At 36.1% G+C, this 19,692-nt stretch overlaps 2 protein-coding genes across 20 annotated transcripts in view; one reads left to right on the plus strand and one right to left on the minus strand.

The window, feature by feature from the left end:
- The window catches only part of tp53bp1 (tumor protein p53 binding protein, 1), a 29,227-nt gene extending 23,590 nt beyond the window's left edge, over positions 1 to 5,637 (minus strand). For 4 of the 17 annotated variants that reach the window (XR_013820431.1, XR_013820432.1, XM_079865128.1 and 1 more), the window contains exons 1-9: positions 3,596 to 3,807; positions 2,052 to 2,257; positions 1,884 to 1,962; positions 1,717 to 1,798; positions 1,542 to 1,603; positions 1,008 to 1,121; positions 796 to 901; positions 385 to 545; positions 157 to 283 (exon numbers count right to left, since the gene is read on the minus strand). Coding sequence is in view for 14 of the 17 variants with exons in the window: in XM_079865128.1 (XP_079721254.1) it covers positions 157 to 283; positions 385 to 545; positions 796 to 901; positions 1,008 to 1,121; positions 1,542 to 1,603; positions 1,717 to 1,798; positions 1,884 to 1,962; positions 2,052 to 2,231 (911 nt within the window). In the remaining 3 variants the exon portion in view is untranslated. Of the gene's footprint in view, positions 1 to 156; positions 284 to 384; positions 546 to 795; positions 902 to 1,007; positions 1,122 to 1,541; positions 1,604 to 1,716; positions 1,799 to 1,883; positions 1,963 to 2,051; positions 2,258 to 3,595; positions 3,808 to 5,482 lie in introns of those variants that run through there. The other 13 variants (XR_013820430.1, XM_079865129.1, XM_079865126.1 and 10 more) reach the window with 8 other exon arrangements.
- Positions 5,638 to 7,972: 2,335 nt separating this feature from the next.
- The window catches only part of map1aa (microtubule-associated protein 1Aa), a 30,154-nt gene continuing 18,434 nt past the window's right edge, over positions 7,973 to 19,692 (plus strand). For 2 of the 3 annotated variants that reach the window (XM_079866616.1, XM_079866617.1), the window contains exons 1-2: positions 7,994 to 8,189; positions 9,505 to 9,606. In XM_079866616.1, coding sequence (XP_079722742.1) covers positions 8,006 to 8,189; positions 9,505 to 9,606 — 286 coding nt within the window. In that variant the 5' untranslated portion in view covers positions 7,994 to 8,005. Of the gene's footprint in view, positions 8,190 to 9,504; positions 9,607 to 19,692 lie in introns of all 3 variants that reach the window. The other variant, XM_079866618.1, reaches the window with a different exon arrangement.

The raw sequence follows: 19,692 nt of genomic DNA on the forward strand, positions 1-19,692 counted from the left end.
TACTGAACACCATAATTCACTTTTTTTCCACAAACATGAGATTATGTATCATATATGCTATATCAGACATTAGAATATCATGTCATTAATCAATACTCATTAAATAGCACAGATTCTTAATTTTACCAATAAATCATGCTAAGATTAACCACTTACTGTGAAAGACTCTCCTGTACAAGTGTGCCCTGTCCAGACAGATGAAGCAAGCGAAGACTATGTGCAGGTGTGGATGTTGGAAAGTGTTCTTTGAAGGTCACTGAAACGCTACTGTCTGCCTTGGTGCCTGTTATAGTGAACACGATTCAACAATAAACAAATCAAACACCATAATTAAGCAAGAACACATAATGAAAACAGAAAATGGAATAATTTGAGTCTACGCACCATTTCTCTCCTTTTCAAACATATCATCCTGAGAGGAAACAAGCACATCTTCTTCATCTTCTTGACTGTCAGGTAATTGAGAGTGTAATATAGCCTGAATACTGAGCTTTCTGCCTTCCCCGTCCCGAGGCTTCGAAGGACAGCTTGAACTGACCTCTGACCTACAATATCATCAGGAAAATTAGAAAATGTCAAACTGAAAAACACACACAGGCAAGTTATCATTAGTTAGAACTGCACAATCATGGAGGGGGGGGATCCCTTGATATTTCCCAGACTGCTTACAACTTTCCCAGACTTACTGAAAACTAATTTAAAGCCTCTGATTCAGCAATGCATTAATGCGCACAACAAAAAAGTGTGATACTTTTCACAATTAGTTAATCACAGAAGCCATAATCATAAACTTGCTTGTTTTCGATTAATTGTGCAGCAGTACTGCTTTTGAAAATAAACTCTTGCCCTGCAGAATTTCCATCCTGATTGGATGATGTCCTTTCTGAACTCTTCAATCCACCTGACAAAGAAAATTAAAACAACCCATTAAAAAAAAAAAACTTTTTGAGAACTTGAAAAGACTAATGGGCAGCAGATCAAGTGATTGCAGCAAAATTTAAACATACATTGGCTGGCTGGCTTCTGAACATCTTTTTGACATGCAGGAGCTCCATCCCGCTCATCTTCCTCAAAGACACCCTGGCTCTCCGACAGCTCCAAAAGACCGAACTGAGACATCTCTGTGATCAGATCAACACAATCATTCATTTATTCTGCCCAGCATAAGGCAGCATGCTCTGACGTTAATGGCCATGGTGACCCTAACCTGAAACATGCTAAAACTAAAACCATTAAAATAAAGTAATTGAAATAAAATATACATATTACATAAAAAACATAACTTTAAAAAGTTTCAATTAGAAATGTTGCCCTGGTAACAAACTGTAAAAGTTAAAGTACTAAAATTACTAAAACTATTACTGAAATAAAATAAATTAAAGCTAAATAGAAATATTTAAAAAACTAATACAAATGACAAAAGCACATAAAAAAATTACTAAAACTTACTATAATTAAAGTGAAAACTGAGTATATAAAAATGTATAAATATAATAGTATACAAATAACACTTGACATGCATACATTGTTTGACATCTTACCATGCGCCTCTGTACAGTGTGTGGTGGAGTTCGCCTCAGACTCCATGTGCTCTTTAACACTTCTGCATGAACAATAACAAACAGAGATAGCAGATAAAACAAACATTAAAGATTTTTAGTTAAACAGAATATTTCTCTCTGCTTGGAAAATGTAAAAGCTTCATATTTTTAGTACCTTTTTGAAACAGGAAGAGGGCAAACTTCAAAAACTTGACTATGCTCTGTAGCTGCTGGACCCAGGTTAGACTGCAAATTGTCTGCAACAAATCAAAAACCCTTTGTCAGTATGTATTGTAAACAAATAATAATTGAACGTTTTGGTCCATGAAGTAATAAACTTACCCGAGTGGGCTGTATTGTCACTCTTATCAATCGGACTGTCAGTTTGTAAATGACTTTTAGTAGGGGAAGAAATCAGCTCCTGCAAAGACATGGTGACTCACTATCAACTTTCAGAGTTTTTATGAAAAATAATAAACTTAGATCACACTACTGCCTGTGATGCCTCACCAGCACTGGGCTTTGTGAAGTGGGCTGCAGGTTAGAGAGGCGACGGGCGAGCAGGGCACGGTAGCTGGTGTCAGGATCGTCCTCCAAGGCCACACTGTCAGGCTGGGAGTCCTCTACTATGAGGCAGGGGTTTTCTGTCTGAGGAAAACTTGAATCAAGATCACTCTCACCAGGATCCATAAGGATGGGACAGGGTTAGCAGATGTCTACATACACAGAGATTAAAGAGGAGGGTTAGTATAGAGATGACTTCAAATTAAACTGACTGAAATAAGTAAATATGACTTCCTAATTTAAACCATAAAGGGTCATGTGTTTGGCAGGGGTGTTTGTTTGTATATTAACTTCATAAATGACTATTATTGTTATTAATAGAAGCAACTCAACTTTTAGCAAGAGAAAAGTTGGTAATGTGTTTACCCAAAAATTAATATTTTGTTATCATTTACTCACCCTCAAGTTGTTCTAAATCTGTTTCCAAATCAGTTTCTTTTTTCTGTTGAACACAAAATAAGATATTTTGAAGAATGTAGGTAACCAGACAGTAGCCATTGACTTCTGTAGTATTTTTTTCCTACTATGGAAGTCAACAGCTAACTGTCTGGTTACCATCATTCTTCAAAATATCTTATTTTGTGTTCAACAGAAAAATAAATTCATACAGCTTGGAACAACATGAGGGTGAGTAAATGATGACAGAATTTTCATTTTTGATTAAACTAATAACCCTTTAATGATTTTTGTGAAATGATTTTTAAAGTTTCAAACACTTTAAAAAACAAAGCAGAAAGACAAAAAGATATTCTCCTCTGTGTCAAAATATTGAGTAATTTAGTACTGTCCTGACTTACATTGTTTTGGTCATGAATTGGTTTCATTTCAAATCTTTTTTGTAATTGTGTCTGGTCACGTGGTGTAAACATGGCGGCGCCCATAAGGGGGCGAGTCGCTCCACGTAGAATAAAACAGCTTTTCTTTAGAGAATGTGTGCATGGAGTCACCCATGAGATTGTACGGTATTTTGATGACATTTCCAAAGTATTGTTTATTTCTATCTGTAAAACATGATTAGCAAATACCTAAGACATGATTAGTCTGCACATTATGGTGTTTGAGTGTTTAATGTAGAGTACTTTCGTGTGTCTTAGACACTTACCAATGTATTTTACACCAAAAAAAAGAAATTTATAGATTTATAGAAATTAAGATCTTTAATCTCGAGATTTCCTGCCTGCATGCTGACGGCACGAAACGTCGAGAGTAAAACCCCCAAAGTAAAGTCGATGCAAACAATTTCAAGAGTACAATCAATGCAAAACTACTAACGTTACTATTTACTAAAGGAACGCAAGGAAATGCACAAACGATTTACTAAAACTCAAATCGACACAAATGTGGATTAATTACACAGCGCATTTTCCCATGAAAAGCCTTTCCACAGCTTTGTCATGGAGAAGCATGCAGCATGAACCTAGCAGGAATTGCAGCCTGAAAAGAAATCAGCCCTTCCTGTAAAACACAGCGGAAGAAAATTGTGATCTTACTGGCTGGATCCCTGGTAGGTGTTAATCCATCTCAGCGAACGCGTAACATTTTACAGGGCATGCATATATACAGTACTTCTGTACACTTTTAGCAGCCTAACCTTAGCGAAAGCTTTTACTTCGCGGCAAAACCCCTGCAGGAATACTCGCCGTTGATTGGTTACAAAAGTTCTTGTCTCAACCGAACGGCTAGAATACCTGTTTTGATTGGCTGAGAGAGAAGCTTGAGGGGGGGTTTTGTAGTCTGACTACAGATAAGAAGAAACTGGAATTGCGCAGATGTTTAAAGGCCTCATGTGTTCTCGCCGTGTTTTATTTACCAATCTCCAGCTGCAAAGTCCTTAAGTTAAGAAAAACTTGCTTATAATTGTAAGTGTATTATTAAGGGGTTTCTTAACATAAGGGCCTTGCTGCAACTTACATTTATCCGACCGCCATTGATACATCGCCAGACAATACATCAAAACACGCCCACTAAAAGCAAAGTCCCACTATGGTCCCACTCCCAATAAGACACAAACACCTAGAACTTAATCAGTGGCTATAATATTTAGCTAAACATATTTTAACAATAAAAAGCTAGTATCTTGAGTGGTTTGATTTAATTCACAAGTTGATAAATTGCGTCATTATTGTTTGATCTGAGACATCAGCTTTAAGCTGATATTATTATTACATTGCCAATAATAATAATAATATCTATATTAATCAATTAAACAAACTCAGGTAAATAACATGGAAGCTAGTTCTTTATCTTTAGGTCTGTGAAAACCATTTCATTTATTTTCAAGGATCGTTGTAAAAAAAATGGCACACATGTTTCAAAAATAACTTTCTCAATGAATTGATTATTTTTTACTAGGCCTATATGTCACTAAATGTCTTTGTAAATACATCAACAAAATCCAGTAACTCCTTTTTTTACGTCATGAAGATGCCTTTTTCTGGCCTGTTCTCAAATGTTTGTTGTTCAATTTCTTCTTGCTTTATTAGCCAGTGCTTTTTTTTTTTTTTTGCTTTTAATCAAAATAATGTAGGCTATAAAAACTACATATACTATTTTCATACAAGTCTTGCTAATTAGCTATATATGATTATAGGCTACAATGTTTTTCAAATGCTCGTCCTTCTATTTTTTTCATGTTGAACCCTGTTACCATGATTTTGTATAGTAAACAACTGATCATTGAAAATATGTAGAAATATCAATTTATTCAAACTGCTCAATTTAGTGAATTAACTACAAGGTGCTTCTTTGCATTGTAGTTAATTCGCTAAAGTGAGCAATTTATAAACTGTAAAAAATGTCAACCCTGTCACAACTACATTCCAGGATATCTTAAAATATATTGTTTTAGTTTGTAATGGCATAATAAGCAAAGTGTTTGTCTGACAGACAGTGTTTAAATCGCCACCAGTTCACATAATGACCCATAAACCCGCTTCAGCTCTGTGTTGAGCATGTGTTGTGTTACATCGCATCATGCATTTCATTGGTTTAGCGGCTGAAAACACACAAGATGACATAATGTCGATACCAATGATTGATGGCTGCTTACTACAGGCTTAGAGACATTTTCCAAATAATATTTTTACCTACGTCCTATCCCCCAAACACCACATTTCTTAACAAGCACATGACAGCTATCATTCCCTGTCGTCTCTCGCTCGAAGGCATCTGGTAATGCAAACAACAAACGACGCGTTTATCCTGTCGACATGATGTGCTCACACTGTCTGACTGGGAACCTTTGTTATATTAGACTAACAACGCCTTTATAACAGCTTATTAAATCACTTCGTCCACCGGTCAGAGAGCATATCGCGCTGGAAACACAAAATGCAAGTCACAGCGATGGCGACAGCTTAGAAAAACGAGTCCATTACCTGAGAAACTGATCCTGTGCAAACCCGCAGGCTTGTCTGTTTCTGGAAGAAAGCAGGAAGAAAAGGAAAGGTTGTGCGAGTCGATTATCTCTATGAAGATGATGGGGTGTGTGTGGGACACATGGGTGTCACTTGACGGTGCCTTGGCATCTTTTGATATGCGCGCGCATGGTAATTAATAGGAACTAAGATATTTCTAAACGCAGGAATACAATAGAGCCAAACGATGTTGTTATTTTAGTGACTTACTTATGTTAACGTGTCTGTTATATTTTTAATTTGCCTTTGAAAGCTCCAAATTATCCAAAATGAAACACTAACATTACATTTAATGGTTAAAGTGTGTGTGTGTGTGTGTGTGTGTGTGTGTGTGTGTGTGTGTGTGTGTGTGTGTGTGTAAAACAGTGAATGTTAAGAAAGAGATGCGTTTGTTTTTAGCAGACACCAAACAACGTTATGACACACAGGTCACATTACTGGTAATTATGTAGATGAGAATACACAATGTTCAGATTAGCCAAATGCAATGATCATCTACAAAAGATGACAGTAAGGGTCCATAAATAGTCAAAGCAAACTGGTATAGGGTGAAGTGTGTGAAGAGATTTGTGTAAGTGGACACACATTAGGACCATCAATGAGGAGCAAAGATGAACAAGCCTATCAATCGGGTCTCTATGCATAAATCTTCAAGAAAATTTTTTTTTCACAGAAGTGGCCAGGGTGGGATGTACAGGTCATTGGTGGCAGCTGACATTATGACTAAGTATTATGCAAAACACTAAAATAATATAGAAACGTGTTACTTAACTATATCTATATTCCAACAACCAAAGAAGCACTGCCAAGACAAGAAGTGCTTCAAAACTGAAACCAAATCCACTGAAGGAGCTATGACTTAATCGATAGTAAATTATATCAAAAAGATTTCCAGTTTGACAGTGAACCATCAAAAAATGGAAATAACAAATGAGATCAGAAATTTACTTTGTCCAAAATACCAAGATTATTGTAGCTGAAGAGATTTTTGAACTTTTGGAAATAATACAAACGCTGGTTTTAAAAAAAGAATTAAAGTAAATTAAATTAAGGGAAGCTGCCACTTGAAATGTACAATATCAATACAACTTTAGAGTGTGTGTGTCCTGGTAAACTCTACATTATGGGGCAAAGTTGGCAATATCCAAAATCCTTGTCCTTGTGGGGACATTTTTGGTCCCCATGAGGAAAACAGCTTGTAAATCATGTGATGTTTTTTTGAAAATGTAAAAATGCAGAAAGTTTTGTGTGATGGGTAGGTTTAGGAGGGTTAGTGTATGGGACAGAATAGGCTTACAGTTTGTACAGTATAAAAACCATTATGTCTATGGAGTCCCCATAAAACATGAAAACACAACGTGTGTGTGTGTGTGTGTGTGTGTGTGTGTGTGTGTGTGTGTGTGTGTGTGTGTGTGTGTGTGTGTGTGTATTTGAACATGTACACATCTGTAGCCTATATTGTTAGATTACTTACATATTGATATTGGTTTTGGACAAAGTATCTGATCTCATTTGATAACATATTTAAATTTTTTGATGGTTCACTCTCAAGCTTTCTGGAACATTTATTATGTTATCTTAAGAAAGTATTGGTTTCGTGTCTGTGTTTTTTGTTGTTTTTTCGCATAAAATGGGTCCTGTATAATACAAGCGAACGCCATGTAATGTTGGTGCGTTGAAATAAACAGCAGAGGGCAGTATATAATCCTTCTCTTCATGTGCCAGTGCCTAAGGACTTTGCAGTAAACCTCTTAAAGAATGCTGACTCATGACTAGAAATGTTATACATCAGATATCAGCCAGTAAAAAGCCATACTAACACAAACCACTAAACCTTGTGAGAAGATTAAATTTCATCTGCAATGGATAAGCATTGCACACAGTCATTTGCATGTGTCATTCATTATTCATTTATGGAAAATAATCTTTGGATCATATATCGTGTGTGAATTGCAAAACTCAAATCTTAAGATCAATAATGACATTAAAGTTACAGTAGCGAGAATTGGCATATTTGTTCCTTTGTTTTGTCTTTCTAATCCTAAACAGCTGCCGGACTAAAGACCGGGATATATTTCAATTACTCAAAAAACCCTGACGAGCATAACACTCGTCTCGTTGTGTTACAAGTTGTCATCACGATAAAGTATATGATGCTCTGTAAGGATTGTGTGGCATTTGATTGCCTCCTGACACAAATCAGATGAACAAATCTTGACTCAATAACATCAATTTACTCTGTTTCTTTTGCAGTCATTTGCAGATGAAGCGTAAACAACTCTTTCTCCCAGGTGTCTCAGAATACAGTATTGATAGGATAGCAAAGTTGTCATGTAGGCATTTGTTGGCAGCCGTTATCCAATAGCAGGCCGTGTTTTCCGAGCCACTCTCCCCGCTCCTCCTCTTATCCCGCCCCCTGAGTGGGCTGGAGGCTGCAGTTGTCATGGAAATGCAAGAACTCCCTCAGCTCCAGATCCGGTTGCCATGGAAATGCCGCTCGGAGATGCTGCGATAGGTCCTCAGGAGAAGCGGGATATTATTCAGCACCCTGGACAGCAGCGCTGTGTCGGTCCTCCTTTCTGCCAGACGCGACACTACATTCTCATTGTGGTCGGAGAAATTTCGACAGATCACCAGCTAGATTCAGTGAAAGAACACATTAAACGGGGTGAGTCGACAACTTTTAGGTTTTCTATACCTATGGGTCAGCATGAAGAGTTCAGTAGTCACACATAGACCATTGCACACTTTATTTAATGCAGAACAGCTGTTAATAACTGAGCATCCACTGTAAAAAATAAATAAATTGAGATTATTTTAACGGTTAAAGAATGTAAAAATGCTACGGTAAAAAGCTGTTATTTGGTTAACAGTAAGTTTCCTTATATCCACTATATCCTTATATCCACTATATACAGTGAATAGATCTAACTTTACATTTAATGTCATTTTACAGTAAAATACTCAGTAAAAGTAAAATTTTACTTTTACAGTAAAATATTTGCAGTTTGTTGTATAATTTGAAAATTGACATTCCCTGACACATTGACAAAGCTCTTCATAATTTGGCTCTTATCTAGCTCTCATTTTTATACGCCTTCACGTTCGTTAAGATCATCTACATTTGGTGGTAGGGCTTTCAGTTGTGCAGCGCCAAAATGTTGGAATTCTTTACCGTTGCACATTCGCCAGTTGGATTTTAATTTCCCTTTTTCAAAGCTCAGATTAAAACGTATCTGTTTAGAATAGCTTTTAGTGATTTGATTGTTTGATTTGTTGATTGTATGTTTAATCTGTTTGTCTGTCTTTTTGCATAGCTTTGTATTTTACTGATTTAATTTTATGTTGTACGGTGTCATTGAGTGCTTTGTAAGGCGCCTATAAATAAAAGGTATTTCTTCTTAGTTTTTTTTTTGTCTTATCAGTATTGTACAATATGGTTTAATGTTACATCTAATGTTGTTAAACTGATGTTGCATTATTTTGGTGTCTTGTGCTACCATGATGCTGTTCAGTGTTTGTGTGAATGACACTGTGACACTATATTAGCACTTCCTCATCTTATGGAAAAGGTGCTTGTGATGAACATTGATTCATCATGTGACATTTTTATCATCACCACCTGTTTTTGGTGGTTTCAGTGTATTACAAATGTACAAAACAGACATTAGTACTTAAAAATTGAACATTATATCAGTTAATGACATACCTTAAATGTAGGTCAGATCTGTACAACCTTATTCTTAACAATAAATGTACAAATCTTGCTACCGTATTTTTACGATACATTTCTGGCAACCACAGCTGCTGTTTTTTTACAGTAAATTTCACAGATTTGTTTTACAATGTACATGTATGCATATCAGATGATATCATTATGTATTTTTTAGAAGTTATATCAATGATGAATTTGAAATCTCTGTATAAAATTGTAGATATTTTATCAGTGTGTTCTGTTGATTTAATAAATGTGCATCTAACAGGGATTCTGTCGTGGGATATTGATTTGACCATTTGTGACTTGAACAAGGAACTGAAGCTCTTTGAAGCAAGACACTCTGCCCAGTTCTCGTCAGAGGTGAAAGGTCAGTTATTAAAGTTTCAGAAAGATGATGTATGAGCTTTTAAGAATTATTGTGTGAAAAAAAAAAATGTTTTTTTGGGGATTCTAAAAATGAATTGTATTATTTAACAAACAGTGTGTAATGTCTGATAGCCATGGGTTTTTTGTTTTAAAGCTTTTTTTTTAAAATCATACAAAACCGAATATTTTTAAGAAGCCTTTGTGAGATTCAGATTCTCTTTGCTCTGCCAGAATCACTGTATTTGTGAAAGCAGGAAGCTTCCTGACATTTGACAGCAAATAGATTAAGAGAAGGTGAGTGTGAAACAACAGTTATGTGAAATCACATGGAGAAAGATTAGATTGCATTGATGTAAGGCCCTGCCAAACCCACCGGAGCTCTCGCAGCCAATGAAATGGCTGCATTCTGTTAATGCGCATTGAGTGCGTTTGTTTATTGCACCTCGTTTAATTCCCTCATAAATATTCTACTTTCAAGTCAGTGTGGCTCTGTTTGCAGCATTGACATTTGTATGGTGTGAACTGTTCAGCAGAATACATGCATTTTGGAGTGTGTGGTGGATGTTTTTTGCCCATGGTATCTGTTCTTGTGCTTCAAGGATGTTCATAATTCATAATTAAGCAAGACTGAGATCCGCATGTCGGCAGTTAGTCTGTATATCTCTTCTCCGCCAATGAATATTGTTCCACTAGAATCGAAAGCGTCAAGCTTTGCAGAGACACATTATAGCGACACTCCCAGTCCCAGGACTGTAGGACACCTTGATAGTTTCACTTTAAATATATGCTCAACTTGTATATTTTATTACAAGCTCTAAGTATGAAGAAGAATAAATGATAGGCTGAGTTATAAAAATATATTTTTTTAATATGTGGTTAACTAAAAAAAAAACATAAACATTATGTATCTATTATAACGTTTGTTATTTTCTGTCTGTCTGTATCTAAAGTGTTGGCATTTCTGAGCAGCACAGCTGATAACATCATGCTATGCTGCACACTGCAACCATCAGCAGATATGAAGCTAAAGAGGATAAAGCATTAAATCTAAATTTACTTCCTCTGCGACGTGACATCCCAGCACCCACACGCACACTTGCAAGCACATGATTGCATGGTCACTCTTATCACTCCTTGTTTTGTCACCTAATATTTCCCTTGTCTTTCTTAATCTCTCCATTCTGAGACGATGTATGTCATGGCTGCAATCTAAATTCCCTGTTAGCCGGCCTCCAACCATATGGTTCCTCAAATGTGACTGCTGACTCGCTATCTATCGCTGCATTAATTAATCACCAGTCCCTCCTTCTTTATGTATTGATGATGATATCTTAAATAATATATCTTCCAAATGATTTCCTCCTCTTTCTGTTCACTAGAGAAGCAGTCCATGCGAGTCCCTATCAGTGTATAGCGAGGTCTATAATGGGCTTATGGGTGTAGATCAGAGTGCTTGCAGGTGGGATGATTTAACCATTTCAGCACCATGCTGAGGTTTAAATGCAAGAGAATCTGGGTATTGAGGAAACTCGGTGAGAATACCTCGGTTGTATCTTCAGCGGGATTCTTTATTGAGAACGAGCTGTTGGAAGCTGTAGTCATCAAGTCTGAATGCATTGTATTTTATAGGCTTTTGGTGGGCAGTCCTTAAAGGTGTGGTCCTTACACACAGCCTTAGAAGTGACCACTAAAACAAAAGCATCTAAAGACAATACAGAAACTTACCCCTGGCTATGAGCTAATAATATTCAGAGGTGACATCTTTAGATCAAAGGAATAAAAGAGAAGGATACACCCAACCTTTGAAGTGCCCACTAAAACAAAAACATCTGAAGACAAATACAGAAAATTACCCCTGGTCGTGAAACTCCAGCAGACCTATAAGAATTCAAACAGCAGGTTCAACGGGTTTCACAACATTATTAAAGGATTTGCGGTAACACTTTATTTTACGGTGCCCTTGATACAGAGTAATTACTTAATTAGGTACTTAGTAATAGACGTTGTAATAACATGTAACAAAATGTACTTAACATGTAACTAAGTTATGGATCAGCCTGTACTTACAGATTGTAATTACACACATGTAATAGGCAGCTACTGTTACACATGTGTAACAAGCCGAGTTGGATAAGGTTGATAGATACACATGAAGTACACTTAAGTACATTCTTGATACACTTTATTTTACATAGCTTATACCTGTGTAATATTATGTAATTACAATGTAATTAGGAAAATACTGCATGCATTTAATCTGTGAACTAGTAATTTAAATCAAACTAAGGCAGAGATAATACACAAAGTACACTTACGTACATTCTTGATACACTTTATTTTACGTAGCTTATACCTGTGTAATATTATGTAATTAGGAAACTACTGCATGCATTTAAGCTGTGAACTACTAAGTTAAATCAAACTAAGGCAGCGATGGATAAGGTATGTATACACAAAGTACACTTAAGTACATTCTTGATACACTTTATTTTACGTAGCTCATCCCTGTGTAATATTATGTAATTACAATGTAATTAGGAAACTACTGCATGCATAAGCTGTGAACTAGTAAGTTCAATCAAACTAAGGCAGAGATGGATAAGGTATGTATACACAAAGTACACTTAAGTACATTCTTGATACACTTTATTTTACTTAGCTTATACCTGTGTAATATTATGTAATTAGGAAGCTACTGCATGCATTTAAGCTGTGAACTAGTGAGTTAAATCAAACTAAAGCAGAGATGGATAAGGTATGTATACACAAAGTACACTTAAGTACATTCTTGATACACTTTATTTTACGTAGCTTATACCTGTGTAATATTATGTAATTAGGAAGCTACTGCATGCATTTAAGCTGTGAACTAGTGAGTTAAATCAAACTAAAGCAGAGATGGATAAGGTATGTATACACAAAGTACACTTAAGTACATTCTTGATACACTTTATTTTACGTAGCTTATACCTGTGTAATATTTTGTAATTGCAATGTAATTAGGAAGCTAATGCATGTATTTAAGCTATGAACTAGTGGGTTAATTCAGATGGATAACATATGTAGATACACAGGAAGTGCACTTAAGTACAATCTTGATACACTTTATTTTATGTTACATACAAGTAATGCTACAGAACATACACATTTACCATGTGTAACTGCAGACCTTAGTAGCCTAACATATTTAAGTACTTGTTGTTACATTATGTTATACTAAGTACTTTCTTACATAATTACAGTGTACCAAGTCCGTAACACGTATGTAACAGACTCGGCTTGTTACACATATGTAACAGTAGCTGCCTATTACATGTGCGTAATTACAATCTGTAAGTACAGGCTGTTCCATAACTTAGTTACATGTTAAGTACATTTTGTTACATGTTATTACAAAGTCTATTACTAAGTAATTAATTAAGTAATTACTCTGTATCAAGGGCACCGTAAAATAAAGTGTTACCGGATTTGCTAAGATGAAATCAATATCACTTAGTTGACTCCCATCAAAGAGGAGAGAACTTGGTTAGAAGAGAAGACACAAATGGTTAATTGTTATTACAGTGTCTTTAAAAATTATATTCCCACCGATCCATAACATGCTTGATATTGTTCAAGGGCTAATGCAGCTGTACTCAAAGAGTACTACTAAAACCATAAAACAAATGTTATGCTTGTCCCTGGTTTCACAGACATTTAAGGCTTAAGCTAGTCCCAGACTAAAATGCATGTTTGAGCTGTTTTAACTGAAAGCAACTTGCATATCTTAAAATATGTCAGTGCCATTGTTTTCTCTCAAGATGCACACCAGTAATGTTTATAGGCCTAATCCTGGCTTAATCTAAACCTTGTCTGTGAAACCGGACCTTGATGTACTAAAATAACTAATTCAAATAAAAAACTATAAAGACATTTTTTTTAACTAATAAAAATGGCAAAATTACTAAAACTTTAATTAAAATTAACATGCGAAATACAAGAGCCGTTTCAAATGTTGCATCTCAATGATGCTAAAATAACACTGCTGATAAAATAAATGTTACTAACAGTGGCCTATTAAGTTATTGTTAAGACAACCTTTGTTTTAATGATTTCCCCAAGCCATGTGAGGGGGAAAAGCTATTCTGCTGTGTGCACTCAAGTGAAAGATGCAATTAGCAGTCTGAATAAGGGCAGGACATAAAGTGATATAATGCTCCACCACTACTGAGAGACAAAAATGCTCTGAAGCCAGAAAGGCTTTTTCTCACTCTCAAGGGCAGACTTTGTAGAGAGCCAGCAAAGTGCCAATCCACTGATCTCTATATGGTCCGTCAACTTCAAAAGACCAGTTCAAACAGTATTTGGGACCAAGGAAACTTAGTGGGGCCAAATACTGTTTGAACTTGGGCGTTAGAGCAGAGGTGAATGAATTAGTGTTGCTACAAGTCTGAATGAACTAAGCACACTGAGAAAGCTCTCCCACATGTGGGGTACAGGAATTATTATTTATTAGGGCTGAGTAAAAAAATATCGATTTCTCGATTTGAATCAATTCTCATTTTTACGAACCAATATCGATTCTTAAACCCCAAGAATCAATTAGGCTAGTCATCCTGTTTTCAGCTGATGAATGAATGGAACATTGTAGCGCGCATCCCATCCAATAAATCACAATAATTTTTGTGCTTTGTTACTATTGTATGAAACAAAGTCTCAGATTTCAAATTACATCCATTTTCATTAAATAACTGAATGAGATCAAACATGTGTTTAAGTTGCTAAGACTAGGGGTGTTGTGTAGTGATTCATAGAACCGTTGGGTGAAGTGGTAAAACACAGCTATTGACCAATCAGAATCAAGGATCGGAACTAACGGTTTTATAATATTTATTAATATTTTGAATTAGCTTTTATTTTTATATTCAGTTCTTTTTTCTTTTTTTTATATAGCCCACATATTTTTCTATTTAGCTTTAACTTAGTTTTATTTCAGTTTTGTTTTTAATCATTTTAGTACTTCAATTTAAACTTATTTCAAACTTCCAACATTTTTTACTTTTTTTGTTTGGGATTTTTAGGTTAGGTTTTTCATCTAATATTTTTATTTTGTTCTATTTGAGGTTTATTTCGGCAAAAACAACACTGGGAAATGGAGCATAAACCGATGATGTTTATGTCATCTGTGATTTTCGACAGGCTGAACAAATCAGGTCATTTTATTCACATTGTTGACTGGGTCATTTATTTTCCTTCTTGAAGAACCTGAACTAAACATCAAACAAAGCGTATTTGAAGCCGTACATGATAACTTTTGACAGAAAACCACACTGAAGTACAAAAGAGGATTGTCTTCTTTTGAAAGCTTTCAGCTGGGTATTCTGTAGGCTACAATGATGGTAAACGAAAGGTAGTTTCTATAGATTGTAAATCTGGCTCATTCATATGTGATTCAGTGAATTTCCATGACAGAACCCCTGCCTCCATTCAGTAACAGAGTTTGCTCTGGTCCAGAAGTGGACTGACCCTGTGAACTACTCCTGTCTACTACTATTACCTCTAATTCTGGCTTACAGGCAAAAGCCGCAGCTTTTTCAGCAGAGAGTCTTGAAAACAAGATGTTCTTTGTTTTTACATGCGGGTCTGCCTTTTTTGACAGTGACAAGTCGTCGTCTTTGTAAGCTGTGGATTTTTCTGCTAGTGCACACAGCAAAACTAACTTCTATCAACAATGAATTCCCATATTGATAACTGGGTTACAAGCTGGATATTACATCCAGTTATCTCACAAACCATAAAAGGCATGCCCATCCCACAGGTGCTTTACAAAAATACCACTGAAAAACTTTTGCACCCAAAAGCACGTCATTTAGTGTTTCACCACCCACACGACGTTTCAAGGGTTTAATTTCTCCCATACATTCCTTTATTCCATAGATGCTTATCATAATGTCCATATTCTCAAAAAATATGAAAATGTTTCAGTATGTGTCAGTGGGGAGATGTATTAGTCCCGCCACCATATGTGCAGACAGACTTGCTGGTTTTGTTTGCGGTGCATTTGAGACAGAAACTGAAAGGGAGACGTGTGAATAAACTCTTTCAGTAATGAGATCAGGGGAGCAGCTCCTCTTCTTCTCACCCCACACAGAAGCGCTCCCTCCACTTCACCTTGGGCTCTGACAGGTGCCAGTCACTCTGCTGCTCTGTTCTGTACAAAAATGGCTTGCTTTGTTTTAGCCAGCAGTGGAAGATGATGGATGAGGACTGAGCATGCTCGGTTCGGATGGGCTGCCACTCCTGCAGCTGTGCTTGGAATACTGATCAGGATGTGAGTGCAGTGTCATCATGGCTGACTGCTTGGAAATGTCAGAGCACAAAACCAAATGACTTGTAGTTAATGCAAGGTGTTAAGCACATGAATAAGAGCAGTTCTGACTGTTCTTTTAGAAGAAAATGCATCCTAATAGATGCATAAATAAAAATATGCCATAGATAGATGGATGGATGGATGGATGGATGAGGTATTTTTAGACTAATTCAGATGGTTATTAGACAAAAGATAGGGGTGAATCTCAATTGCAAAAAGTCTCCCAATCACTTGAATTCACCTATATTTATATGTATATATACATATATATTTATATGTGACCCTGGATCACAAAACCAGTCATAAGTCGCACGGGTATATTTGTGGCAATAGCCAACAATACATCGCATGGGTCAAAATTATCGATTTTACTTTTATGCCAAAAATCATTAGGATATTAAGTAAAGATCATGTTTCATGAAGATATTTTGTAAATTTCCTACCGTAAATATATAAAACATTTATTTGTGTGAGTGAATGCAGCACAATCGCCAACATAAATGGACAACTTTAAAAGTGATTTTCACAATGTTTAGATTTTATTGCACCCTCAGATTCCAGATTTTCAAATATTTGTATCTCAGCCAAATAGTATCCTATCCTAACAAACCATACATCAATGGAAAGCTTATTTATTCAGATGATACATATATCTCAATTTCAAAAAAATTGACCCATGGTTTTGTGGTCCAGGGTCACATTTGTATTTATACATATAAATACTTATACTTATCATGTATATAATATATGTATATATAATGTATATATATTTATATATATAAATGATAAAATTACAGCACTGACTTTGAAATAAATATTATGATGAAAGTGCAATCTAAAATTCCCATATGTGTTGCTATTCCCACATGTGCTGTTGCCACCTGAAACTTCAGCCAGGGATTTTACAACCAACACAGATGGATGGGTCCTTGAACAATCATTAGAGATCCCTTTACCTCCCCAGAGGCAGCAGGGAGGAGGCTGGAATGGTCACCATGGCCCCAGCTGTCTCGGGCATTGTTCAATTCATTTAGATTTTTCAGCAACACGCCGCACGTTAATGACTCCCACCACAGCTCGCTGCTGTAATAGCCCTTATGTTTTAGCAAGTTTGGTTGTAAAAGCCTCCAAATGTGCAGTTGGGACTTAATTGCATGAGTTTCTATGTGATGCTCAGAGCATAATTAAATCAATAAACAGAGGAAATTGACAGGGCGGAGAAAAATGAGTGATGAGTCTATCATCAGAGGAGCAACTGCAACTCACTCTGACAGAAGACGAGGAGACGCCATTCTCAAACCTAATTCAATAGCTTTTACATTTGTTTATGAAAATTTCATCTTATTATATGAAATCTAATGAGAATTTAAATGTAATTAGTTCACATTCACAGCTGAGGATTTTATTTTGAAATAAAATGCTAAAAACTGCTAAATCTAATCTTGGGAAACTACACACCATTGAACATTTTTTTCACAAACAGCCCTGAAACTTGAGCTGTTAAGTGAAGTGTTGATTTGTGATTATCTCACCTCAACGTTAGCACGGGAAATGCAAATCTTGTCTTAGACAAAAGTGTAAAAGTATAAGTATCTCCACTTATGAAGCTGAAGCAGAGAGGGCTTTTACATTGGTCTGGTGTGTTGATTAATAATTCAGGATGGGCTATTGATTCTGCTCTTTTATACCCCTGCAGTCTGCACATGAACACTGAACGTCAGCATGCTTCTCGTGCTCAGGCGACTCCAGTCTGCTTGATGGTGACATTGATTGCAGGGCTGGATCTTGCACCACACACACCACAGTGAAACCTGAGCCCACGCCCAGGTCTTAGCAAAACTGGGGGGTTATTGTTGTAGTAAGCAAAACCATGATTCCCCACTGCTAGGGTGTAGTAGAGCATTAAAATAGAGTCTGTAAAGAATCTTGACCATTGGAAGACATTTGACGTGCTTACAGAAGCAGGATAAATCAAGCTTTCCATCTACATTTTTCTGCCTCAAAATTCTACAGAAGAGGCTTTAACTCTGTGGTAATGTGCTAATGCATCACCAATTTTGCGAGAGCGAGCTATTATCTTGGGAGTGTATTGAATGGATGAAATAACTGAGATAATTCAAGAGATGGACACAGGCTGTCTAGCAGCAAGGGTGCGGCAGCCAGGCTGCTGCTTTGAACAGTTGCTTAGGATATGTCTGGAAGTGTCTATTTATAATCTTGTAATAGCATCAATTTAAATTTGATTTAACAAATGCAAACCCTTTTTGTAGCAGCTAGACGCGTTCATCACCTCCGGCTATTAAAAAACTCAATCCCTCTATTAAAACCATCTTTCAAATGGAATTAGCTAAATCATGATTTTTTTTTTTTTTTTAGCGCAGTTTGAATATTACTATAATCTCCAGATTGGACAGTGTCCTCACACTCCTACTGTAAACACAATTCTGCGCTGGCTCACTGTCAGAGAGGTGGTCAGAGTCAGGCGGACTGTCTGCGAGAGAATGCTGATGGAGAGCAGTTAACGGGGCAGGTTTTGGCAGTCTTGCCCTGCAGCTGTCGGTCTGGGATCAGCTGTACGTAAACTGCTAAATGGCCCATTCTTGTCATTCTTGACAATTACAGCACCTATAGGCTGAAAAATAGAGAATTGCTTATGTTCATGTTGAACATAAACAATATTGTTATAGAATGTATATTAAAAAAAAGAAAAATGACATGCAGGGCCTCTTGAACTACTAGCTAGAATCTTGAAAGTGATTTATTAGACGGGAGGAAAAATGTCAGATTTTAATGTGTAAACTCCTAACCTAGTCTCGAGAGAGATTTTTGGATTGTGTTTTGATCTTCAAGATGACCAAGAGTCCAGTATTTGTTAATTATTATTACTGTATTATTGAACAGGTAGCAAAATGTAATAAGCCAACACTAGAATAACGGCAGCAAATTGAATTAAGAGAATCTTTGTAATAATAATACATTTTATTATAGAGAGCTTTTCAGGGTACTCAAATATGCTTAAACTGTTGTTACTTAACTGACCAGTCTTGGGATGGGTCATGGTAAAGGTATTGCAAAATATTTATTGGATGTAAAGGGTGAATACAGGTAAAGTGGAACGCCTTGAAGTGCTTTCTCAAACTCAGAACCCATTTTTTACCTGTTATTAGCAAATTGGGCTCCCTTTACCTCAGTTCACTGTAAATTTATAAATGTCATATAAGTGATTCTATAATTGGAGATACATTTTGCATTTCAAAAAGGTAAGAAAAAAAAAACTGTTCGCTAACAGAAATTATTTCCAGTATCTCATTGAAAACATTCAATTTTAATAATTTGGTTATGCTTGCCAAACACAAGTTACTTCCAGACTACTGTCAATTGACTGTAGAACTGTCATTTTAAACTTTTTAGCCAAAAACTCCACTTGTTAGCATAAATGCTAAGAGCACATGGCACTAATGAAATCATGATTAAAAGACGTTTAAACAACCCACTGTGTGATCAGTGATAAATTCTGGTTTCCTTTTGATATTGTGGTAACAATTTTAAGGTTTTACAAAATAACTCTTGGTGCAAGAACTTTTTAGATTAAAATATTTTCTCAGAGAGAGCACACATACCTTTCAGGGCTTCAGATCTTATCAGTGAGGGAAAGTGACATAATTTCCTGAATCTCACATAGCTGTGGGAGATAATTCCACCAATTTAAAGGCAAAGTATGGTATGGTAACAGAATTG

This window comes from Squalius cephalus (genome assembly GCF_949319135.1).
Source record: "Squalius cephalus genome assembly, chromosome: 3".
In the NCBI taxonomy this organism is placed as follows: Eukaryota; Metazoa; Chordata; class Actinopteri; order Cypriniformes; family Leuciscidae; genus Squalius; species Squalius cephalus.